This window comes from Platichthys flesus, chromosome 13 (assembly GCF_949316205.1).
Source record: "Platichthys flesus chromosome 13, fPlaFle2.1, whole genome shotgun sequence".
NCBI lineage: Eukaryota > Metazoa > Chordata > Actinopteri > Pleuronectiformes > Pleuronectidae > Platichthys > Platichthys flesus.
In genome coordinates this window covers 4,968,025-4,995,271 of record NC_084957.1, presented here as the reverse complement: position 1 = coordinate 4,995,271, position 27,247 = coordinate 4,968,025, and the positions used below count along the sequence as shown (strand labels likewise).

The following is a 27,247-nucleotide window of genomic DNA, read 5'->3' as shown; positions in this document are numbered from 1 at the left end:
ATCCTCTGATCTTGATGAGTGCAATTGATTTCAGGTGCAATAGAAAAGAGTCAAACCAAGAGCCAACAACACTGGAGAGATTCAGCCTCAACCCACTCAGTAAAAGTCTCTTTGAGAAGAACATACAGACGTTGTCCTTTAGAGGGAGCAGTGCTCATCAAACTGTTCAACAAAAGGTTAATCCACAGCGCTTCAAGTATTTCCCCCTCCGTTCATAAAAAAGTAGAAAGCGGGGAGAGGGAGGGAGAGAGAGAGAGAGAGAGAGAGAGAGAGAGAGAGAGAGAGAGAGAGAGAGAGAATAAGAGAGCTAAAACTCACACACGCACACTTACACTTCAAAGCCCTGTCATCTGAAGCTCCAGAAAGCTGGTTTGAATTAAGTTTAATTCTCCTCCTCTCTCGTCTTTCCAAGTTCATGGCAAAAGATGGAGTGAAAGGAGGAGGAGGTGAGAGTGAGAGAGAGAGACAGAGACAGAGACAGAGAAAGAGAGAGAGAGGGAGAGGGACAGTGCTTCTGGTTTTCATTAGAGCCAATTTTCTTATCTTTTTTCTCTGTGCTTTCTGGAGGCTCAGACTTGATCCCCTGCAAATGCAACGTGGCACAGGCCAGTGGAGGAATGGTAAGGTACCGGCTGCAAGGCACGCATCCCCTCCAAAAAGATTGAGAGGGAGGAAGGAGAGGACCACGACACACAGATAAACAATGAGATTGAAAGAGAGAAAAGAGAGAGATAGAGGGAGGGAGGGAGGATTTGTGTATCAGGTGTCCGTCCACATGTGTATCTGCATGAGATTTGAAATGTATAAGCACTGATACACCCTCATATGAATCTGAGCCATGTCCGTGTGTATTTCTATGAGCTTGTATTTATAATGTGCATGTGTTAGTGGCAATACATCAGCCTCAGAGGAGTAATGAGGCCAGGTTCTGGAACAATACACTCCCAAACAAACTGTAGCTTTCCCTGACTTTACATTTTTGGACCTTTTCCATAATGCAAAGAACACTGATTTAATAACCTACAATTACACAAACAGAACACACAACTGCCGCAGCACAGGCCTCTTCACATGCATCTTTGGTCAGATGCAGGCATGCACCCCTGAACAAACATACACACAAAACTGAAATAAAAGAGTGGTTCCAGATTTTTTAATGCTAAAAGTGCATTACGGATTAAGTTAAATATGCACTGATTGTTGGAAGATGTCCAACAATTCCCTTAACAACAGTTTAAAGGCCAATCCATCAGTTTTACACAAATTCATTTAAAAGGTGCTACATATTGTAAAGTATATGTTACTGGTCAAAGGTATCTATTATAAATAAATAATTCTCTTCTTTGTGTATTATCATTTAAGTGAATAGAAAAGTAGTAGCAGACTTACGGACACAAATATTGACGTTCAAAAATAGTATACCATGAGGCAAGCTGCACTAGCTATTGGCTTCAGTGATGGATCATATATAATTTCTATTGAATGAAATATATTAACTGGCTGTCATCAGTGCATATGTAGACAGACGGGTGGAGAGAGGAGGATGAGGAGGGGGATGAAAGAATGAGAAGCGGAGAGAGGATGAAGGAGAGCACTCAGGGGTCTGGGGCACATTAACGGGCTAAGGTGTGTTTCCGGGAGGTTGCGTGCAGAAAGCTGTGAGAAGACAGTGGCCAGTTTCTGGCTCAGGCCAGATGGACATACTGTCACTGAAACAAGTTCATCTTCAAAGAGCGCTGGAACCGATCCAGAGCGGCTCCTTGTGTCCAGGTGTACGAAGCAGCAATGTATAAGAGACATGTACATGTCTGGGCTGAATCCATGCCTGGACTCTGGAAGACCTCTCAAACTCTGCATGTGAGTGTGTGTGTGGGGAGAGGTTATAAATAGCAATAGACAGTGGACATAATAGAAATCAGGTGTGGTATCAGGGGGAACTCTCCACCTTCTCAGCAGCTGCTGATAAACCATTCAACAAAGTCAAAGAGTACAAAGGAAAGAAGTTCACCTTAAAGCCTTGTTCACAGACAAAAGCTCCTGATCAGTTGCCAATCACAATGTGTGAACTCTTCAGAGGTGGTGAAGGTACATGTAGTGGTGAGGGAACACAAACTCAGTGCAGTAAACTATGTTTGGGTCGGGACGGAACAAAAGGCCTGTCGGGTTACGTCTCGGTTAGTTTTGTCCAGGACTTGTGTCGGATTCGGACAAAAAAAAAGAAGCTTTCTGAGCTGTTCTCTATTCTTTGATGTCAACTGAATCATTTCACCTCCTCTATAAAAGCAGCAGCTCATACTGTTGTCTCACCTGAAAGCAGCTAGATAGTCTGCATCCCCCATGGGAGGTTCCAGTCCCCCAGTAAAGGCCATGTTCACATTGAAGCCTGCACCTGCCTCAGCGCCCACCTAAAATGCAGAAACACACACAGATTTTTGAATGCCTAAATTCAGACAATCGTGTGGGCAGACAAGCAGAAAGAAGGACGGGCGCTCCTTCTCACCTCATCAGGTGCTCCGCTGCCAGGGAAGAAGTTTCCGTCGTCGTAGCGGTGCAGTGAAAGGTAAAGGATGCTGGGGTCACTGTAGAAGGCCTGCTGGGTGCCGTTCCCATGGTGAACATCCTGAAAACATAAAGAAGAGAGGAAATAAGAAGCTGCATTGACCTAGACATTTAGTGTATTGCCAAATCAACCACCTATGTATGTATTACAGAAGGTGCATTACTACAAAAAGGGAAATCAGATGACTTGGAAAATGTCAGAGCCCATCACCTCCTGCATCTGCACTAAGAGCAAGAAAACAATGCTCAGAGACACTAATACTATAAGACAGTCAAATCTGTATCTCAGCTGTAGCCTGATGTTTGTGATGTCAGAAGAGTAATGGTCAGCAGGATTCAATAAAACACTAAACTTCAATGTTTATTCACTTTAGCCCCCCAAAAAACATGACATCAATTAAATGACCTCACTGTCTCTATCCCAAGAATGCTTTAATACGCCAAAAGAACAAATGTCCCTTTTGGCTGGAGGCTGAGTGGCATGACAATGAGTTTGCTAGTTGCACTTAAAGTCCCCCTGCGACAGACAGACAGGAAATGAAAAGGCCCTTCAAAGGCTTTTCGGGAATGGCCATGATCAGGCGGGGACGCCACAATAGCGCAGGACTCCAGGACATGTCCAGGGCTTTGTCATACCCTGTTATGAACAAATTTGTCTCTCTGGTATGAAGAAAGGGTCAGTGTCTGACCTAAATAGCAGATCTTTCAAGCTCCTCTCTCGCACTGGTACAGTAAATGGGCCTGTGGATGCTGCGCTGCTCTAACAACGTGCTTTATGGTTTTGAAATGTGAGGAGCCAGACATTTGATGGGGACATATTCTTGGGTATAAATATGTTTTTATTGCAGGATATCGTGCAGAACGCCTGCAGTGTTCCCCTATCATTGCAAACACTTTAAACTGCTGATGCCTCTTCAGTTAAGGACATTTTTCCTGGAGGAAATGCTAAAGTCAAACATTAAACCCTGGCAAATTAAACAAGACAATGCCTATTAGCCCAACAACGAGGTGAAACTGTTATTGAATGTACGTGTGTATAGCACTTTGCATTCACCGCTTCACTGCTTCTGCCTGTTCATACTACAACGTAGCACAGTTTTCTAACTAAAACACAGGCAGCAGCGATTCCTCACCTCTGTTTTCAAAACTCATGGACAACAGGCATAAACCTTACCAGTGTTGTAACAATACTAATATGAAGAAGTGAAGATGAAGTCTTATGACTTTTTGACCTTTAGAGTACAATAAATAGAAAGGTCATGAATGGTACAAGAGGAAGGCTTGATACAGGTGAAACCAAAACATGCTGATTCATCTTCTTTTTGTTTTTGCGGGACCAAATCCATTCTTTGAGACTTCCAGTTTGGCAGAAGTGATCTTAAACGCATACATTTTGAATGGCATGTACACTAGTTAAATGGTGGTGAATCGAACTCATATCAAACCACAGGGAATTGTTATATGGGCTCAGGAGGGAGTGGCTGTGTATGCATGGAAAGTATACATGTGCATTCTTCTCCAAATAGATGATTATGTAACAAAAAAGCCGCTGCATTGCCTGCGGAACTCACCCAGTCCACGATGAGGATTTTACTGACATTCAGCCTCTGCTTCAGGAGCTTGGCTGCAATGGCAACTGAGTTGAAGTAACAGAAGCCCCTGAGAACAGACAGTGAGAGGGATGACATGAAACAACAGAAGTTATACGTGTCTGAAGGTTAAACATTTCTGAAGGATAGATATTTATGTATATTTATGAGATGTGAGGGAATGACGTAAAGATGCACTAAAGGGGAAAGTTATTTCCAGTTCAGATTTACTTACATGGGTGTGCTCTCCTCAGCATGGTGTCCAGGTGGACGCACTACAGCAAAACCATTCTGTCAGGGAAAAACAAATTTACACAGTTACATAAACCATCACGGTCCACTGACCTTAAACCTGATAACTGTAATCTAATGACATGAGAGAAGTACATTATCCCGGCCATCCCAGAATTTTCCCAACTGGTGTCAGGTTCAGGATTGCACAATAAAACACATGAGAAAAACGACCTAGAAAAACACTCACACACAAACAGTAAAAACAACAATTACTGTCTGGCAGTTGTGTGTCCAGTTGCAGTTTACATTAATATTCAAGACTCATTATTTTTCTTGTGGAAATATATGACCACAAAATCAAAAACCAAATCAGTTGAATCAGTTGAACGAGAGGAGGCTACAATAAATAAAATATAACTTTATTAATCCCGAAGGCATCAACAGTTCGCTTAGGGTCCAAGTGATTAATTTAATCTGAAGTACTAATATATCTACATCAAACTTAATATCTCTCACAACAATTATTCTCATGTCACGGTTTAAGATTTAGTTTTTCAAAAAGATGTGTAATTCAGACGTGCACACACACACACACACACGCACACACACAGAAACAGATGTTTACACTGGGTCAGTTAAGGGAAGCTTTGTCAAGGCAGAGGCCAGCGTGACTCTGTTTTGTGTTTTGGGGGCTCCCACTGCTGCAGTATGCGGGGACATTAGATAGATGTTCAGGCTGATGTAGAGCAAGGCGAGCTCAGCTAATGATGTTGAGTCAGCTGCAGTGGATTAGCAGCTAGCCAGGAGATTATTGTAAAGACAACTGTCCTGGCTGGTTTGAGGACACCTGGTTACAGCAAGTTGCATAATGCAGCTTGCACACATAGGTGAATAAGAGGAATTGGTATGTTGTTTGTGCAGAAGAAAAATATCAACGGATTAAAAAAGGACACGGAGAGAGTAATAGAAAGAGCAGATGTAGAAACAGAAATGTGTGACAGTGTGTGTGCGCCCGCTGTAGATTTATGGCTTTGTGTGGAGTTCAGAGAGTTGTTGGTGCAGGTGGAATTTGGTAATTTGGCTGTAGAGGATCCTCAGAGGACCGAATGCATGTGTGAGGGAACATGATTATATACACACCTTTGCACGTATGTGTTAAAATCAGGTTAAGCTGAGGGCAGGTCAATACCCGTGAACTATAACCCCCCGCTGGAGCAAATCCACATTTTTCTCCTGGGTTTCTACTTTTCATCACACAATGAAAAGAACTAAAATCACACAACGTGCTGTATAGAAAGAGCAGACCTCTATTTCTTTAGAGGTCTGCTCTAAAAAGCTAACTGAATGTTAGCTAAAAACCATGTGGGTTTTAGTATGGCGTGCTACTGTCTCTCCAAGGAATGTCATTAGTCTGCGCTGCGTTGGTGCTAAGCTAACACTGAGTGCGCCGGCTGCTCTGCAGGTGGCTGTGGTGTAATACTAATAAAGCCGGCCCGCAGTGGGGACTGTTAGCGTTTGCAGAGCCCGGTGCTCTGTGCCTCCCTGCTGAGTTCAAACAGTAAGCCGCCATCGCCACAGACACAGGAAGGCTGGCTGGTGGGTAAGCCATGACGGGGGTGGGGAGGTCTGTCTGGGAGGTGCTAACGAGACTTGGGATAGATGCTCTGGGAGGTGATTTTCTCTTTTCCTGCGTTGTTTGGAGGGCGTATAGTACGTGTCTGGTGTAGGTTTGATTAATCCTTCAACAATACCTTAAAATAAACATTCACAGAATAAGATACATGGTATGTGCTCTGCTTCCTTTCCTCTGTTGAGGTATGTGGCTGTCTGAAGTGGAACTCAGCTGGAAAATGGAACGAGGCAGTTAAATCTGACAAGCAGACCGACATAAAAACCCTTTAAAGTCCTAGTGATGTAATTCCTTTAAGTGATTTCCATCTGAACTTTGTTTCATGCTGTCTCCTTCTGAAAGATTATTATACGTGCGCACAGAATTATCCATGTGCAGAAGATGTACAGACACAAGAGAAACATAAACAATCCTTCAGGCAAAAGGGCCCACGACTCTCATTAGACTGCACAGAGGTTTCAAACCAACCTTGAGTTCGCCCGATGCCACTTTGAAGACCAGCTCTACGACGGAGCCGACAGCCAGACGAGCTGCACTGGATGAATGGACCTCGTTCCAAATGGTGTCGCTGTCCACCTGTCGACACACACATGTAGATGTGTTGGTTCCATCATATTTAAAGTACTTCAGTGGGATAATAATGGCAAAATGGTGAAGGCTCACTAAATATACAAGAGAGAATCTCAGAGATAGTAAAACATACTTCAAAATTTGTATATTACGGAGCAATGTAAGATTTGCAATTGGTAGATTATACTTTCTGAAAATGTTATGCGCCAGGGAGTAGATACTGTTAATCACTACATTAAGTTTTCATTTGATTTATGTTCTTTCTTATTTCTTATCATTACAATTAAGACAAATTTCAGATAAAATGTATATGAATGTTTTATATAAGTGTCCACATTTACAAGTGAGTTGCAAATCAAGAATAAAATCTCTCTATATTTAAGTTGGTGGTTGCCTTAAATATAATGGATATTTAAAACATTTAAGTTCGTGGCTGCCTTTAATATGAAATATCACAGCCCTGGATAAAAAGTTGAATCTACTGGACTGAAATATTCACTATTGGCAGCTTACGATTGATTTCTGATTACAAAAAATGTTGTGTGACGTAGAAGTCTGGAAATATGAGAGTAAAAAGTTAAACTCTCCTCTGTTCTATGACTTTGATGAGCAGGAGTTGAGCAAGACATTTTGGGCATGAATGCATTTATTTGTGTAGTTATAGAGTGGAAAGATGATTTCAGGATTGATTGTATGTGTGCGTGTGCACTTGAGGATGTTTAGACACAGGGCAACCGTTCAGTGGTCAGGCATGATTAATTCTGAGGCACGGACAACCCTCAGCAACAATCACAATAACACACACACATATACACACTCACACAAGCCAAATGGACCACAATATACTATATGATTGACTGTACCCAGGGACACGCACAGGATCATATACACACCCTCCATCAGACATGGCAGATACTGCAGGCAGATGGAGCGCATGATAAACACAGAGAGAAGGAGCTGGCAGTGGAAAAGAAGAAAAGGAAGCACTGTGTGTCAGTGTGTCTGAATTGTGCGCACATGTGCAGAGCGGCCGATGCCAGAGCTCCAGTGAAGCTTTGTGATGTAAACCCGGGGGCTCTTCTACTTTGAATATGTAAAAACATTAACCTGCCAGTCACTCATTCTGTCAGACAGCAAGCCTTCTCATCCACGCTCACTCTCTGCCTTTCAGCCAGTCGAGCAGCAGAGTTAACCCTCGCCACTCAGTCGGCCGTTCAACCCAGTCAGTGTGTTTAAGTAACTTGACAGCTTTTCGGCCGGCCCGCCCACTTCCCTCTTGTCTCCAGTGATGGGAGTGATCAAGGCCGGAGGAGGACTCCATAATGACATCCACAGGGAAGAGAAATGGCCCTTTTTTAAAGTTGTGCCAAGAACAGACTTTGTCATGAAATAAAACTGTGGAGCATTGACCAGAGATTAAAAAACTGGAGAGGAGGGAGAGAGGTGGTATAGAGAGCCTCGCTCGCTGGTGGGTGAGTGATTGAGCGAGGGAGCAAACGAGTGAGTGAATGGGAAACTGAATCATATACACAGGTCAGGTTAATGAGCACAAACAGATGCTGTTCTGAAAGCAGCATGTGGGGGACTGAGTGGTTTATTATTTCCCATGTTGATGTTAGTTTTGCCTCAAGCCACGAGTGGACACAGCAAGTCAGGAAAAAGTGAAAGGGAAGAAGTGTGTGTGTGTGTGTGTCAGAGGTAAAAAAGAGCGGGGAACGTGCTGGAATGACAGAATGATGGTTGTCCACAGGCTGACAGCCTAATTTCAGCCCCCTTCCTCTGTGTGTTTCAGAGTGTGTGTGTGTGTGCGTGTGTATGACAGGAAGACAACAATTTACTCCCATTTGCATTTATTAAGAGCAGAACAGAGCAGCGCAGCTCTAGGGCTCTTCTTGTTCCCACCAAAGCAGCAACAGTTATCCCCAGAGGGAGGGGGGGTAGGGGGGGGGGCAAGTCAAGACAATGTAGGGAGATATGCACGTGGATGAGTTACAGGTCGGCCTTTGGAAAACCTGAATATTGTGAAAGAGACGACACAGGGACAGTCGTGTCTCATGATTCCAGTCAAAAATAGGATCATGAAAATATATTTTGATTGGTGATGAATCGACAAAACCTCCCCAAAAAATTGACAAACGACTTCAGAAGGTTTTGTGCTTAAAAACGTCACTGGCAAATAAATCCTTTAACGAGAGTTTAAGATGTATGGATTTTATCTTTTTCATATGTTCCGTGACTTCAGAGGACAAATATTGACTTGCATTGATTTCCTGGACACATAACTACTCAACCCTAAATGTGACCCTTCCCCAGGTCCTCACCTTATTATTTAATGATTTATGACAGGTCCACATTATGAAACTGTGTACACATTTAGAAATTAAACACAGCCCCCCACACACACACACACACACACACACACACACACACACACACACACACACACACACACACACACACACACACACACACACACACACACACACACACACACACACACACACACACACACACACACACACACACACACACACACACACACACACACACACACACACACACACACACGAAGGTGTACAACTGTTCTAACATATCAGTTTCAAAAGATAGCATTTCCTACTATGAACTACCATCTAAATCATTGCCTTTGCACACACAGGTTCCAACACACTGGTATGCACACAAACAACCCCCCCCACCAATACATTCACAAAAAGCACACACACACAAGGCTCATATGCTGAAAACATCTGGTTACAATTACAAAATGGCGGAAAGGCAAGCAACAGCTTTTGTTGCCTCAGGCCCTCGAGGGGCAGTATTTGTATGAGTGCGTGCAAGTGTGTTAAGATTGTGTGTGTGTTTTTTTTGTTGGTGGAACAGGAACAAATGGTACTATTATTTTCACAGGGGGCAGAGAGGCAGAGAGAGAGAGAGAGAGAGAGAGAGAGAGAGTGGGCGAAGGAAACAGTTATACTGGTATTTGATGTTGCTGAAACTATGCCTACTTGTTTCATTAGAGAGTCAGATGGAGCAGTGCCAGTCGGGTATTGATTAGAATTACACAATGCTGTAAAAAAAAAGAGGCAATGAGCCTATGACAACTATTTTCCACTGAATAAACTAGCGTGACTTAACAGCAGTAATTTCCAAGAACTATCAGGCGCATCAATTACAAATACCTAATTGGGCTGTGAATATTTGTAAAATGACTTATCGGCGGGAAAAAGACAAGACTTACCCCGATGCCGCCACATGGTAACCGCACAAACATGGGACTCACTGAACCTGGAAGAGAGGGAAACAAAATGAGAACCAGTCTGGGAATTGATAAAGAAAGAGTAAAAGTTCAGGAGGTGAGGAGGTGATATTGTGGACTTGCAGGCAAAAACGGGTGCATGACCCCTGAATCTGAGCATTTGACTTCCTGACCTGATCTAACAGCGAAGGTACACAGGGGCATGTTTAAATTAGGTGAGGTGAAGAAGAAAAAAAGTATCTCATTGCCTTCAGGATGAAACCCCCCCTCTTCCCTCTTCAGGGAAATGGAGATAATAGGCCAGAGAGGGATGGGAAATGAATATCTTCAGCTTCTTTGATGGATCAGAACATAAACTGAAAAATGGCTGACTTGTTAAATTTGATTACTTTCAAATGGAAACTAGAATTATATTTTTCTTTCACATTCGAAGCCTTCCGATTTTGTTATCTCCGTCCAAAATACATAGTAAACCTTTTGGTTAGGTCCCACAGACAAATCGTTATTTTTTTTAGTTTTTACTTCTGTTAAACTGTTTAACCTGGTGATGAAATTTAACTGCTCAATGTTTCAAGACTTTAAACCGATATCAAACCGGCGATGACAACCGGACTAGAGTAAAGTTTCCTGAGTGGAAGAGCAGACGTCTGAAGCTCAATGGGCAGAGAATGGCACTCGCATTATTCAGGTCAGGGCTCCAAGTTCTCATTTAGCAACCTTCAACCTTTATTGTTACTCGGGAATATGTTGAGGTACATTTATAATAAAACCGAGTACAAAAAATAAACAAAAGATTCCAGGAAACCAAGAAAACACAAACAAGAAACATTAAAATTAGCAAAACAGCAAAAAATCAAGAGCAAAGTTAAAGCATAAGTAAATAAACTTAATTTAAAATTAAAAACTCAATAAAATCCAAAAACCAAGTAAAGCAAGAATAGCAAGAGGTAAAATAAGCTTAAACCGCCCAAAGGATAAAAACGACCTGAGCGGTAGATCGTTCTGTATGTTTTTCCCATGTTGCAGGTGCATGATGAGAAAAGCTGCATTTACCGAGCTCAGTAAAAAAACAGCTGGCAGTGCCTGAATGAGCGCGTACGTCGAGAGCCCACAGTAAAACACAGCAGTGAGGGGATGCCATACTTTCTAACATGCTAAAAAAACATGCGTTGGACAGTGTCTGAAAAAGAAACTGGGTATAATAGATATATAATATATTACCTACAAATACTTGAATCCGTGACTACCTGCCATCTTTGTGGTTTTATTAGTTTGCATTTTCCCTCTCTTCCTCTTATTTTCCTTTGTGTGTGTAAATCCTTACACAGAAGTATCTGGTAATACTCCTGTGTACGCAGCGATAATAAGGGAAATTTATGTCTTCGCTGTAATGAAAGCTTAGATGTTCACCGGGGTTTGCTCCTTAGCTTTTAGCGCGCTCTCTCTGACACACACACACACACACACACAGGCATATACACACACACAAACGTGCGCGCACACAGGCACACAGGCTACACCTGCTCCTGAAGCCACAAAGGCTCAACCTAAGTGACTGAGCAGCCTGTTGCGACTCGGGTTTAACAGCGCCAGCCGGTCCTCACCTCATCGTAACACCTCCACCTCACTTTATTGAATTGGACCCTTTGTTGTGACACTTGGTGAAACATACAAGCAGATTCCTTTAACAGACACTACAGATTCATGGGATTCACATGACAGGCCAGTGGAAGACTGGGTCTGATTTTGCAGCTTACATCTGGATTGAGTGCATCTGTCTATTGTAACTGTTTGAGCATAACTGTATTTCTTACAGTCCAGTTTTTGCCGCAGTGGATTGGTTCCGTAGAGCAGGACGTGGGCTTCGGAGTGGACTGTCTGTAACTCCTCCAGTGAGGCCTTCCTACCACGGATACACTGTGCACACAGAAGGACAGGGGAGATGTCAGTGAAAAGAATCGGACAGAACATCAGAGTGGGTCTCCGTGCTCCACCATTCAAACTGCCACGGTCAGTAAAGTGCACATTGTGTGAGGAAGAGTTGCACATAGAGGGGCTCGGCTGCTAGTCAGGATTCGGGTGGGTGTGGAAGTGTGTGTGTGTGTGTGTGTGTGTGTGTGTGTGTGTGTGTGTGTGTGTGTGTGTAGTTCAGGATCATTCTCAACCATAAAACCTCAAATTATGCAGCAGTGTTGAACAGATATGGCTAAATACTGCCCCCTTCTGGTCAAGGTAACCACCTGCACAACTTGAATTTGTACAGTAGTAAAAAAAATACAAAAACATAATAAACATACAGAAAATATATCACAATATATAACACAAACACTGCCAATTTCAAATTTCGTAATTATTCAGCAAAGAAAAACGAAGAGTTTGAAATGTTGCATCTGTATGTTTACATTTAGTTTAATGGGAATACGCACTCATAATCTCACAAGGATAATAATCTACCACTGAATGTTGGAATCTGATGATTTTGACACTGTGCATGTTGAATATTACGTGAGCTAAATAAACCATGCAATAGTTTTACAATAATACATAAAAAAACTTGTAATAAAATACAACTTTTGAAGAAATGTGTTTATTACTTTGGATCTGTCCATGGATGGACATTTCTTAACAATAAATTAATAGTAGTTTAAGTAGTTTACATATTAATACTGTGTTATTTATCAAGTACTGTCTAATCCACTCTGTTTCTGTGGAAGTGATTAAAAAAACATTGTTATATCAATCCATGAAGCCACATTCCTGTTAATCAAGAGTAACTTTGGTTCTCACCTCGCAGTGCGCTCTGAGGCCTGTTTCCTGTAGTCGGGACCAGATGCTCTGGATCCGTCCGGCGTGCTCTGGATGACTAGTGGTGTTTCCACACATACACTGGTGCTTCTGCATTAGAGAGTCATATACCAGACCTGGAAAACGACAACACAACAAATATGTGCATATATGTCACTATACTGTAACGAGATTAGAAGGAAGACAGTGTGTTTCTAAATTTCTATTGCTGACTTTGAGAATTTCATATTCAGTGTAAGTTCCATATTATTGTTATTATTATTATTATTCGGGGTTGTATTTCTACCAGACCTGTAGTGAATCGAGGCTTGGTCGTGGGCTCCTGTACGGCCATTGGGAAGGAGGAGGAGGCCGGAGACGACTGCGCCCTGGAGAGCGGGCGGTGTCCCGCGAAGCTGGTCGATAACCCAGCTGCTTCCATGGAGGCCTGGTAGTTCCTCAACTGGTGGATCCGCTGTTGCTCTAACAGCAGAGCCTGCTGCTTTCATTCAGAAACACACACACACTGCAACATTCAGTATGCTGTGGGCTGCAATGTCTCTCTAATGACAGAAGATGGCACTAGATACTCACAATGGAAATGTGAAGTTGCTGTACTAAAACATACACACTCTGCATTGAGAAGTTGTTATTGTGTTGCACAGGGAGGTTCTAGTTTTCTGTTCTATTATGCAGAGATTCTAAAGATTTACAAAACAAGGAAGTAATTAATGGAAATTGTTTTTTCTTACACTGTGAAATTTGTTTGAAGGACTAAGATAATTAACCTTTAAAATGTGTTTCATGTGAGTTTTAGTTGAAAAGAAGATTCTCACAATTTAAAAAAAGGATCATGCAAACTATTACTCTTTAAAGGAAACACCTTATTTCCAGTGTGATGATCATAATGGTTTAAAGGATGATGTCTATAACACTAGACAATTATAAAGCCCCACATTGAGAACTCAATTAGGTTTTTCAACATGTAAGCATTGATAAGTTGGTTTTAAAGTCTCTCATATAAGAGACTAGAAATTATATATATGTACCAGAGTTAAATATTTGGTATTTCCACTGAAAAAGGAGCCCGACCATGCAGTCCTGTTATTCTACTCTAATAGGCGGGTCTGCCTACACTGTGGCCACCATGGCGACAGTAAGAAGAGTGGCTGATTAAATTTGGGTGAGCGGACAGCAGGGATGGGCAAGACAGAAGAGGACACGGTGTCCTGGCCATGTGTGGGCGTGCGTGTTTGTGGTCGCAGATCGATTTCAAGCCCAACAGAGACAGATCATACACGGCGTGTGCGTCTGGGGACAAAAGAAGGCCATGTGGTGTTAAAGCTTGCATGTGGATACGGAGAGTGTGCACAAGGTTTTACATTCCCTGAGCTTTTCACCAAACACACCACTGTGCATTTAGCAGTATACGAGTTGAGAGTGCAAGTGTGTTTTGTATGAATAGATATAAATGTAGAGCAGTTTAAAATGCAATGTAAAGTGGACCGCTCAGTCAGTTCTGAAGGAAGGCAGATCCAATGTACAGTGTAATGTTTTAGTCAGTTACTATTAGTGCCATCTGTCACTACTGTCTGCATTACAACCAAGTCACGTCCAGACTCCGATTTCCACAATTCACTCTTCATCTAACATATACATATATTAACCCTAACCCTCTATTTCTCCTCTACCTCTGAACTTTCCTGAATCTTCCTCTACTCCAAGTCCCACTCTCCATGACCCTATCCCTTCATCCTCACCTGTCTGAACATGAAGTCCTGCTCAGCCTGTCTCTCCCTCTGCTCAATCTCCTCCTGCTCCTGGAGGTCCCGGGGCTCCTGCTTGATGACCATACCCCGGAGCGGCCCCGTCTCCTGCATGGACAAGGAGGACATGGAGGACAGCCCCTGGTGCTCCCGGAGTTCCTCCTCCGTCTCCTCCGGGTGACTCTGATGCTGCCTGGCCGACCCTGAGGCGATGGAGCATGCGGAGGAGACCTGATCGCCGGGCTTCGAAATTATCTAGAGGACAAAAGGAGCAACGAGACCTTTAGGTGGAAAGTTTTACTTAACTTTCCTATGATTATAGATCTAATTACTGTTGGGTCTTATGTTCTGAACACAAACTGTCATGCAAATATATCAATCTTTGGAAATCAAAGGAATTAACTGATATGAGAAATAGAGGTGAGGTCAAATACTAAAAATGTAAATAAAACATTTTGTATATTTTACAAATATTTTTGTCTCTTTTGGAGCAAAGACATTTATTAAAAGAAGATAAAACCGAATCTAGTCCGAACAGAGAGAGACATTTTGCTTTATTGACACAAGACAAGTGAGGGAAGGAAAATCTCGCCATCTCCATTGAGAGAACATCAGGGTCAACAATGTGCAACGCTAGAAAACCTGCACCACTTCAACATGTATTGGTACACTGAACATGTTTTTCCGTTCCAAAAATAGCTAACTGATCAGTTCCAGTTCAACAACAATGAAAAGAACTCAAAGTTCAATCAAACAAAAGCTGACATTAGGCAGGCACTTGCGGTATCTGCACAGAGATAAACCAGATCTGTACTCTGGACTCTTTGTCTGGTTATTTGTTTGTTTTAAATCACTATGACTACTTGTAATTAATAGAGGTACGTGCACTGTGCCTGAGCCTGTGGTGGAGAAGAAAAAAAAATAGCTAAAAGACATGAGGGGGAAAAGAGAGGAAGAAATGTAGAGGCCTGATTTTCTTTTAGGGAGATTTACTGTGTCCCTGTCTCTGTCGTCAAAGACCTCAACCTTGATGTGCAGGTCATGATTGGAGTGGGCCACGGTACATGGTACACACACACACACATACACACACATTAACACACACAGAGGGAAAAGACACACACTGACAGACACACACACACATACACACACACTTGACTGGCATATTGCCCAGGGAACAGTCCATTGACGTCAGAGAGCATGCTCTAGCCTCATCCCAGTCCCTCTTCTCCAAACAAACTCAAAACACTCCCCCACTGCTGCCGTGCTGACTCTCTCTCTCTTGTTGTGCTCTTTTTCACTCAACCCCACGCCGCCCCTCCCATCTCCTCCCTCCCCCTCCTCCTCCTCTTCAACAGAGGAAATAGTTGCTGGGATATGAACCTTGCTGGGGGGACAGACACTAATAACGCCTGTTGAAAGATAGAGAGAGTGGGAGGTGGAGAAGGGAAGGTGCTTGTGTACACAAACACTTGACACTAGTTGACTCCACATATCTAACTCTCTCTTTCTCACACACACACACACAAACTTTGACATCAATATCAGTTAAGTAAGTATACCACAGTGTTGCCTTAGCTGTCTGAGATAATTAGCGGTGGAGGCAGCAGGCTCAGGCTGGAACCCATTCAAGATTCTTTCATTCCTTTCCTTGCTGCCAACATGTCTAACTGTTTAAAGCCAAATTTGAAGTCCGCAGGAAGTGCCCACTTTCCTTGCTGACTTGACAAAAAAAATAGAAAAGTGAACAAGGAAAGGAAGGAAGGCCACGGATGACTCATATTTTACAAAGCGGTGGGTGTCCAGCGGTTGACAGGGTAAATAAATGGAAATAAACACACCACCGGAGTATTTGTGAGAAAAGTTTGTAGCATTGCCCTTACTAGTACATATGGAAACAATCTAATTCAGTGGCAGCCATGGTGGAGCTTGTCACTGGGATGAGAAGTGGTACTTTCGTTCCTTCTGCAGGGACCGCTGCAGTCTGGATTATTCTACTCACTCGTATTAAACAGAAAGTGAATTGCTAGTTTTAAGAGGCTGACTTTATTATGCAGCAATAAACAGTGTTTCCTTGGGCTACTTTTTACATTTCCCCCTGTGCCATGTTCTCTTAAAAGGCAGTTAAAAGACAAAACAAAAGCGACTAGCTGGGGACGTGTAATCTATTCAAATTAAATCCTGTTTAAAAAGGACTAGTGTGGATTCAACTGCATACATTAATATGAGAAAACAACATCCAATGTTGCCTTACGGCAGGAGGGTTACTGGTTACAATCCCAGTCTGGCTAGGGGTCTTTCTTGTGTGGAGTTTGCATGTTCTCCCTGCATTAGTTCTCTCTGGGGAATTCAGCCTTCTCCAGACTAAAGACAGATTGGGCTGAATTAATTGGAGACTCTAAATTGACCGTAGGTGTGAATATGAAAGTGTGTTCATCCTACCTGGTTTATCTGCAATGATGATTTGAGTAAATCGAAATTGGACTTTTACTATGAAGACCACTTGCTTAAGAGGAAGTGAATCTATGAAGAGAACTGCACCCATGAATGCCAATAGATCAGTCTCCAGGACAATTAACATGCAAAGCCGATAAGATGAACATTTCGTGAAATATTCATTCCACATACAGACAGACAGACAGACAGATTTTTGGAGAATTAGTAGGTAAATTAATTAAATAAACCCATAAGCAACAAAAATATAAGAAAATATATATGATGATTCTAAATTAATTATTATTCAGTGTTTCAGATTTTTTTAGTACACCATCCAAACTCAGATCTGATATTCACATTTTGAGTCGCCTGTATAAGAGCATTAACACAACTTACAACATGAAAATAACCTGGTTTTACTCCTGAGCTACAGACTCACATCAGCCTGCAGTCTCGAAGCAGAGGGAGTTACTGACAGCCAAACAACACAAACATAATGGAGCTGAATCCTACAGGAAGTTCTTTACACAAACACGCACATGAACACCCAAACGCACACACACACACACACACACACAGTGTGACGCACGCACAAACACAAAGAGCCATCTCCCTCTTGACAATGACACTTAAAGTGCTGCAACTCCCCTCATCACGTTGCACACACACACACACACACACCCTGTCGCATATATAAGCACACACTTACACACACATCGGCAAGGATGCAGTAGGTCATTTCCTGTGTGACCAAATATGGAGGAGACTTCCTTAGAGCACAGTTGCCAGGGTGACAGGGAGAAGTAGGGATACATGAACAGAGACAAGAAAGACTGCTGAGGAGACTTGATCACTGCAGGCTGATTCATCCTGCTCCTGGACCCGAGGCAGGATTCACAGACATTAACCAAATCAATGTCCTGTAGATGGACAAATAGTGACACAAACACACACACACAAACACACACACACACACACACACACACACACACACACACACACACACACACACACACACACACACACACACACACACACACACACACACACACACACACACACACACACACACACACACACACACACACACACACACACACACACACACACACACACACACAGAGCTACCTTGTTGATGATGTGCTGCTGCTGCTGCTGTTGGAACAGTTGCTTGTGTTTCTCCAGGAACTGCTGGTGCTGCTGTTGGACCACCAGCTGCTGCAGGGCCTGGGCCTGTCCACACTGCTGCTGGGGCAGTGGGGCTGACTGGGTTCTCCCCAGGGGACGGTGGCCCCGCGCAAGCTTGGAGACAGACGGAGACTGCAGCGAAAGACCACCAAGACCAACTGTGTTGAACACAGAGTGGTTAAAGTCTATTTATTATCATTCTTATTATTTTAATAAACACAGTCACATTTAAATATCCGTGGCTACAATAAAAAAAATTGTACTTGCTCACTTAATTGTGTCCAATGCCTTACGGTTGTGAGGCCCTGCAGGCTTTTGTGTTTAATGAGTTTTCAGCGTGTCAGAATTTATGTGATTAAGCTGTTGAGTAAAATGTTTTGTTGCTAATAGGATTACACAAGTGAGTCCCAGGTCATAAAAAAATCCATAATTTGGCTTTGAGTACAAGGCAAAGGTGACGTTACATTTAACAGTCCAGCAATTTATCTTAAAAATACTACTGCTAATTACTACAAAGTACTTTATTCACTAACTAACCCTAATTAAACTTACTGTATGTCCTGTCATCCTATCAAGAGTTCTCTACATGTATTACAACAGTCAAATTACGGATATGTGAAGTCCCAGTAGCCAAGCAAGAATAAACAGTGCTGTATATCATTATGTTTCACAATCATTATTTGAGAAACAAGCTACTCAATGTTGAGCAGTAAGGAAAATGGATGTTGTAATGAACACTGACCCACTGAATTATGGCTCTGCTCCAGCATCACCATGTGTTGAAGGAGGGGGTTGTGACCAGCTGTGCCCCCTCCGACCCCCTCCCTGTCCAGCGCTGAAGATGCCAAGTAAGGGGGTAGGTGGGCAGTGGCCAGGAAAGGAGGGGTCAGAGGAATGCCCTGCTGTAACGCAGAGAGATGACTCTCACCATCTTGGTGTCCTGATACCACCTACAGAGAGAGAGAGAGAGAGAGAGAGAGAGAGAGAGAGAGAGAGAGAGAGAGAGAGAGAGAGAGAGAGAGAGAGAGAGAGAGAGAGAGAGAGAGACACGAGGAGTGAGAAGAGGATGACACAGGCAGACGCAGATGGACGGAGACAGAAGGGTCAAATGAGACAGAGAGTAAGTGAGATGGACAAAGAGAATCTGAGCGAGAGACAGAGGGACTCGAAAGAAGCCAAAATTCTGGGGTCGAAAGATGATACAGCTATGGAGCCCTAGTTTTGGAATCTGCAACCTTCATGTACAGATTGAGAAAGACAAACACTCTGTGGTGGTTGGTTTCCCATTATTCTTTATCGTAAAGTAACCTGTCAGTGAATGTTGTAAATGCATTTACATGTGTTCACACTACATTTCCGGTGCATTTTTGTTCTTCATCCCCAGTGCTAGCTTGTAAAATTGTGTAATATTGTGTCAATGTACTCACAGTGTTAGTGAGGCATGTGGCTGGCAGTCCCAGGGTGATGTTGGGCAGAGACGGAGAGGTGTATAGAGACAACTTTCTGAGAGACCCTTCCCTCGCAACCAATCTCTGAAGCAGGGAGGCCTGGACACACACAACCACAGAGCATTGCAGTAAATCCTATTTTACACACACCAACAGACACACACAAGTATTTGAATCCGCCGTCATACACATGCACACACGCAAACTGATGTGGGTTACCTCTCCTGGGCAGCTGGAGATGATGACCCCATTCTCACTGGGGATGTTACTGGAGCTGTTGTTGGGGGAACTGGGACCAGAGCCTGGTGCACTGTTGCATGCAGACTCTAAAATACACACAATACAGATATCACATTAAAACATTTTTTGTTATGATAGAATAATTGAAACAAGATATAATGGAGAAACAAAACTACGCACCGGCCACATCTAGGGAACGCTTCTTGGCAGTAGTGATCAGACCATCTTTCCTGCGGAGTAGAGGGCTGCTGCGGCGCTCGGTCACCTTCTGCTTTAGCCTGGAACGAAGCTTCAGGTTGGGCTCTGAAGCTGATGAGATACAGAGAGGAACACGGAGGATTTAATCAAAAGGTAAAATTAAATAAAACTGTTCAGATACTAGAGATTGTTGTCTTATTTGATGAAACACGACCAATGACTTGAAAAAAAGAAAGTTGTCCAGCATATATTTTTGTCCCATCCCACATGCAGCAACAGGAGATTACTAGGTGAACGAAGTCAAGTAGTTGATATCAAACTGGATGTTGAACTTAGCCTCATAAATGTGTTGAAAATGACAGGTTCTCTAGAAACAGCCGCTCTGGCACTCAGCTCTGTGATAGATTGCTGGGCCACACGAGTGGGAGCTTGTTCGCAGGCGTGTAGTCGGGCTAATGAGCTCGTCCCTATAGGCCACACTGTATGTGTTGGCTGACAGATTCCGGAGCTGAGGTTAGCAATCATCAGGTGACAGCGGGGAAGCGCTGCAACACGAAGGGAGACGGCCAACTGGCAGCTTACTTGACCCCACGCTTAATGATGCTGCCTCTGTGCTTTTGCTAATGAACACTGCTTGTTTCCAGACACTTTTAATTTGCGTGCGTCTTTGTGTGTGGGTATGTGTGTGTCTGTGTGTGCCGCACTCTACATCTTTTGGGGCTCTGCTTGCACACAGATGCTCCCGAGCTGAATCGGTGAGTGGCTTGTTAGTTTCAGGCCAGGCTTGGTTGAATGTCACTCGCTTCCTGCCAGATTACACCAAACACACAGGCAGTTTTATTCCACTTCCTCCTCCACTGGCTTCCCTCTATTAGCTGAAGCTGGACAGTTGACCAACGGCTGACCCTGCGCTCCTCCAAAGGCCCTGTGTCAAAGATGTTCATCAGTCTAAAAGAAGGAGCCGGGACTTTCTACTATAGTCAAGTGTACTATATTCCTTGATAGAGGACTTATACAGAGTCATTATCAACCCTCGGACACTTGCTTCCAGCAGCTATGAACGCTAATCGAGGGGGGATGAAGCTTCACAACGTTTTAATGTACTCCACAGAGGTGCAAGTACTACACCTCCCGGTCAGTGAGGTTGAGATGACCTATGGCGGATCTATAACGTCTAAGTACCTTTTCAAATGGACTTTCACTTGTAAGGGAAACAATGCTCCAAGTTATGAAACTCAATTATTTAAAAAAGTGCTTCTTCAGAGTGGAGCGCAGTCTTTCATTGTCTTCGTAAAGAGGGAACGGGCGGGTCGGGATCTAATGCTATGCTTTAGCTGAACTGCAGGAGAAGAAAGGTTATGAGGGAAGAAGCATGGTGCATCCACGTTCAATTTTAGACTATTGCAAAAGCTTTTTAACCTATATTTTAATATCGCCTACACTTAGGATAATTATTGAAATATAATGTAAAGCAATAACAGAAAATGACTTACTGGCAGTAAGGTTTATAGAATCCCCTCCTCTCTAGCAATTTGTCTACAAAGTAAAAGCACGCCTGTCTGTTTTATTGCTGTAATGCTTTATATCGAGTTGAATTACTGAGCGTTTCAAAACGTTATGAAATTGGGTCTGAATGTTGTGTCCCTTGCCTAACAGACCTCTGCAGTAGCAGCCATGTAATGTATGAAAAATGAACAGCAGTTCAGTTCATCATTCCAACTTATATATAAGCCACATATCACATGAACAGTAATAAAGCAAATGCGGTTTAATTTTATGCAAAACATCGGCTATAAAATCGATGCAAAACAACAGAATCTGGTTAATCAGGGACACACAGTTTATTGCAGATAAACCAGGTAGAATGAACACACTATAGTTGTCTGTGAGCCATGTTAATACTGAACGTACTCTAACCATCCCCCTAGATTTAAACACTATTACACTCATAGGATTTATTGACAGTGGCTGCAAAGGTGATCGAGACTGTAGGACTATCTGGTGGGAGCCATGGAACAAATTAACCAGAGACGGGGGGAGGGGGGGTTATTTCTCGAGTAATTAAGAAAATGGATAAATAAAAAAAGAGGAGTGGAAGGAGCAAGAGATAAGCTGGATAGAAGGTGAAACGGAAGGGTAGATGGAGGTTTGGACGACAGCAAAGGAGAAAGAGAAGGAAGGTGAAGTGGGGCTTTAGTCGCAATGGGGGTGTTCACCTCAGGACACTGTGACTTTGAAGGGTGTTAATGCCGACTGGGCAAAAGCGCACCAGTGTGCACACGTGCAAACACACTCGCTGCAGAGGGCCCAGACTGGTTTAACTGCTGACTGGCATTTTACAGTAGCCACCCCTCTCTCTCCATCCATCCATCCATCCATCCATCCATCCCTCCCTTCCCATCTCTCTTTCTATTTAATTCCCCCACTTCTCTCTTCCCTCTTCTTTGTGCCCATTAGCAAAGGTGGATTTGCCACCTTGTCCTACTTTATGTCACGAGGACAATAAACAGCATTTCTCATCAGACATCCTTGCACATTCTGATTATTGTTGCTCCGGTCTCGTCAGTATATCTTCTTCTGTGTTCCTGCTGAGGTCTAGCCACAGTCCTGACATTACAAAAAAATTCCACACAAGCCATGAGAGGCCAAAGTGGCTATTGGGAGGAGGAAGGATATCGCACAATAGTCCCGGTCGCGGTGCATATTTACTTTATATGTGTCACATCCTCAATGTCATGTACTGATTGTCTCTCAAACACAACTGTTCAAGACAACTGTACAAAAATCCTAAACCTTCCCATCCGATGGCACATCAAGCAGATTAAACAGGGTGTTTAGAATTTCAATGGGGACTGGAGGAGGATTGCTTTTCTGATACGTAACATATTGATCGGTTGCTCGTCTGTTTTGACAGATTGGAGTCCCGAGCTGCTAGAGTCATGCTGGGGGAAGCCGTACTGCTCCTCTACAGAAAAGGATCGATGAAGTAGTTTTCTGAAAACTCATCAGTGGTGCTTCCCAGAATCAACATATATGTGGTTGATACATTAGACAGATAGGTTGGATGGACACAAACAGACAAGCAGACATTTAGAGACAAAGATTTGTCTCATTTTACATATTTTCTAGAACGAAAAAGGTAAATCAAACAGATAGAATTGAATGAAAATCTGTATACAGCTCAGGTATTGTATAAACCTTATACTTGTAGTTACACATGTCCTTAAATGTAACATCAATATATTTTAACATCTCCTCTGTGTAAAGAAAGAGAACAGTAGCTGAAGCATTTTCGATGCTTGTATCAGAAAACCAAGAAGTCTGATAATAAGTGAAGACAAATGGAAAAGCAAGGATTGAGTATATGACAAGTTATCTCCATTAAAGTCAGAGGAGATGAGCCGGTAGTTTAAAAAGAATGATGGAAGAGAGGCCGCTCTGGTAATAACCACATTAAATTGTTCTTCAGCACAACCTCACTCACTGCTCTCTGTGCTGAATATAAGCATTGATTAGTAGAAAATAAAACAAACAAAATAAAGAGGTTGGTTGTAGAGATGCTGCATGGTTTAAATATTCAGCGCACAGTGTGGTATTGGACTGGGACTGTCTGACAGAGTGAGGGAGAAGAGAAGGGGTCATCGTGACAAGTCTGCGTCTGTCATGATGGCCCGAAAGACTTCCTGCCGCAGCATTCAGAGTGGCCCTCTGTGTTTCATTATCACAAAGCCTCTAAGTCTTGGACAACGACCCCTGTTGTAATATACTCTACGCCTGGACTTGCAAGAGAGAAAAGGAATTCTTTATGTACATTTATAATTTACACGCATACATTTCCCACATGGGTCACCAGAGGCAAAAACGTCATGCGTGACAATTCCAGGCGTCAGAGCAGCACACAACTGTGGTGACCACTGTCACTCACTTCCTCTTGAAGACAGTTCATCTTTGTGTCTGCCCGTCTAATCTCGTCTGCTTACTAGTGACACAACAGTTCCTCCACAGTCGCACCATTAGTGTGCACATGTGTAGTCAGTATTCCCAATATGCATCGCCTCACAACTGACATAAAGACCAATGCCTTCAAATCTCAAACGCCACTTTTCCTAAAATATTCTTTTTTCTCTACATATGCACGTTCACATGTATGAAGTAAACAGTTTGTTTTGCCTTGTGTCAGTGTGAACTGGGAGTTATGCATATTTCTTTGCAGCACTGGGGACAGTGTCCCTTAAAGTTGAAACTTGCACTCAGCGGATGTGTGCCAGCTCTGACTCCAGCTCACGGCAGGTGGCCGGGGCTGCAGAGTACACAGAGTTTGGCCTCCAGCTGTGAAAGCAGCCAGTGATACTGCCAAGGCAGCTGCTGACGCAAAGTGAATGATCACAGCTTGGCCGTGTGTAACACAGACAGGAGGCCCGGAGAATCTACAGTGTGATAGCAGGAGGGAGGAACAGTGGTTTGCTTCAGGGACACTTCTCGGAGGAGTTACATTCTGTTTTGTTGAACAGTGGGATTTATAACCTCTCTGAGGGAGTGTGACTAAAATGTGTTTGTCAATATCAGTGTGAAATAAGTCTACAACAGGAGAATAGATTAAAAAAAAAACACATTTTTTTCTTTCAAGATCCAACACCTGTGTATGTATGTGTGAGATGTCCAGACCATGGCCTGAACCAGGGTTATTGTCTTTGTTTACATTGGTCACAATACAGACTATTCTATGACATATGTACTACCAACATGGGCTGTGTCTATCTATACTTGACATTAATTGGTTTGTAGACGTGCATGCATCTGACAATAGCGTGTGGTCAATTTGGTTATTGTATTCACAACATTTTTGAATAAAGTGCAATGAAAAAAAAGTAGTTTTTAAGTTTGAATAGAGAAAATTAATAATCTAGCTTTTAGAAATATCAACATTTTCATCATTCAGACATATCATCAGAGACAAAGAGTACAATAAATCCTGTGAGCAGCTTCTGCTTTTTTTTCTTCTTCTATTGTTTAATGTCGTCTCAACTTCCTTCATTTGGCCCAAAAGGCTGAACTACCCCAAATAAATGTTTTCACACACACTTGGGAATAAACTGAAAAGTCAGAGAGTCCAGGCCAAACAGGGTTTGTGTAAAAGCCCCTCAGTAACTATGGAAATGTTGTTATTATGCTTTTATTGACTTTAGGGTTTCAATTGTTCTGCTTACAAATGTTTCCACTCTCTTTCAGTCCATCTTCATTGACATTAGAGAGATTCAAAAGACCCCCCCAATATTCACCTTTTACATCGTTTTAAATATAGTATTTTAGAGGATCCTTTAATCCTCCAGCAGCTGACTCCGGGTTTCTGGGCCTGACTTTGAAACCTTATAAGCCATTTCAATTGCTTATACAGGGAAGAGGAAGATTAGGTGGCCCCTCTAGACTGACAATGGAATGGGTGGCTGCAAGAGGTGGAGGAATACGGATGTCAAAATCTCATAACCAAACAATGGCACCAGTCTGTACCTGTTTTACGTAGAGGGAAGTCATCTTTTGAGTCATAATTGCCCAGCAATGGGTGGTTGTAAGCTGACAATGCTGTTTGGGGCGGAGAGCTCTGGTCCAAAGAGCTGTGCTGGGTTTTTCTACAAAAAAGATAAGAAAGAAAACATCAAACATTATGAGTGTGCATTTGCAATATGATGTTAAGAAGTCTTTACAGGGAGAATCTCTGCTCTTTGCAGGGGCGTCAGCTGCACAGTAAAAACATCCAGGGCTGAGCTCAGAGCCCGGGGGCACTGAATCTAATGTAGATTCAAATATTTTGCCCCTAGTTGCTTTTTATTGCATTAATAAACATATTGATTAAATAAACAAGCATCTTAGTTCATCAAATGTCAGTCTACAAAAAAGTTGTGAAAAGCTTTTTCCTTTTGAAGTTCTCAAATGCTTTGATGATCCAGTCCGTCTCCACAAATCACAGAGTGAAACAAGCTTTCACAATAATCTAACATAGCTGTATATAAAACTGTTTATAATGTAACCATGGCTCTAGTGCAGGTCACCTGACCTTCCATACACACAAACACATATATTCATTTTCAACACTTTAAAAGACAGCTCAGTGTGTTGACAACAATATGAGTGGAATAGAAAAAGGGAAGGGAAAAAGATTCTGAGAGCTGAGCGCATCCTCGCTTTGTTTTATCACCAAACAGCAGCAAAGAGACTAAGGTTTCAGTTTCTGTCTGAAGGTGAGTGAGAAACGCAGAGAGGCAAGGATGGAGAAGGTGAGAGATGAGAGAAGAGAAGAGGCTAAAAGAGACGATAAATGTACGGAGAAAGAGAGGAGAACACAAACCGGTAAGAGACCAAAGAAAAGGGTAAATGGTGATGACAGCGATCACCATTTTCCCTGCTGATGGCGCACACATTTGGATTCCATCAGCTCCCACCTTGGCAGAAAAATGAATGCTTAAAGCCTCTTCAAATATTTAAAGCGATGCCATTGTCTTCTCTCTGTGCCCACTTCAAACAGACGCACACTCAAACGCACCTCAAAGAGAGCCAGCTGTCAATCATAGACAACAAACACACTGAGAGAGAAGAGGCTCGTTCCCTCAACATTTTCTGTGTAGTTTAGGTCTGAGGAGGATGCCACCAGAAGCAAATGTTGACATTGAGAACTTCTTACAACGCACGCACGAAAAACTATCATTGGCAGACATCCACACCACAGGGGTGCACGCCGTCACCGGGTTTGCCACACACCATGAGGGACCTTTATACGTCACTCGTCATTGTGACTTTTATGTTTGGTCTTTTCTCCAGCGGTAGGATTTCTGAGCTCCGATATGAAAAGAAAACAACTAACAGGCTCATGAAACCACAAAAAAACAATAGAAGCTCATAAAAATGGGGGCCTCATCAGTGTGGAATGCTTTTTTTTTAACCCTTTCTTCTTTTATACCCTCCCAAAAAAATGCATATATCAGTTAACATTTAAGATCAAAGAGTAAGAGCATTAGCAGTTGTTCATTTCCGCTGCATAGGAGGTTATGTTTTCAACGATGGGGATTAAGCAATATATATAGAGCAGACTTGGTGGAACTTGGTGGAGGGATAGGACATGAGCCAAGAAATAACCCATTTCCCAGGGATTATCTATTGAACCTTAAAAGTAAAACAGGCCTATTTGGTGACTGATGTCCATGAGTGTGTAACATTTGGTGCACCTAGGATGGATTTAAGGGGACCGCCCTGGTGGAGGTATGTGCTCAACTGAGAGCCACTTCAGTTCTTTAAGAGTTAACAGTAACTTTATAACGGCAGGCTCACAAAGATATAGAAAAAAGGGAATTTTG

The 27,247-nt window shown here is 42.7% G+C and overlaps 1 protein-coding gene across 3 annotated transcripts in view; it reads right to left on the bottom strand.

Annotated features, from left to right (window-relative positions):
* hdac4 (histone deacetylase 4) overlaps positions 1-27,247 on the bottom strand; it is a 106,391-nt gene that overhangs the window by 16,327 nt on the left and 62,817 nt on the right. For 2 of the 3 annotated variants that reach the window (XM_062402372.1, XM_062402375.1), the window contains 16 exons: positions 25,410-25,528; positions 19,884-20,012; positions 19,683-19,789; positions 19,443-19,562; positions 18,758-18,965; positions 17,956-18,173; positions 14,386-14,646; positions 12,938-13,127; positions 12,629-12,762; positions 11,656-11,758; positions 9,824-9,870; positions 6,481-6,588; positions 4,384-4,439; positions 4,131-4,218; positions 2,501-2,620; positions 2,308-2,405 (listed from right to left, as the gene is read on the bottom strand). In XM_062402372.1, the coding sequence (XP_062258356.1) occupies positions 2,308-2,405; positions 2,501-2,620; positions 4,131-4,218; positions 4,384-4,439; positions 6,481-6,588; positions 9,824-9,870; positions 11,656-11,758; positions 12,629-12,762; positions 12,938-13,127; positions 14,386-14,646; positions 17,956-18,173; positions 18,758-18,965; positions 19,443-19,562; positions 19,683-19,789; positions 19,884-20,012; positions 25,410-25,528 (2,106 nt within the window). The remainder of the gene's footprint in view (positions 1-2,307; positions 2,406-2,500; positions 2,621-4,130; positions 4,219-4,383; positions 4,440-6,480; positions 6,589-9,823; positions 9,871-11,655; positions 11,759-12,628; positions 12,763-12,937; positions 13,128-14,385; positions 14,647-17,955; positions 18,174-18,757; positions 18,966-19,442; positions 19,563-19,682; positions 19,790-19,883; positions 20,013-25,409; positions 25,529-27,247) is intronic. The other variant, XM_062402374.1, reaches the window with a different exon arrangement.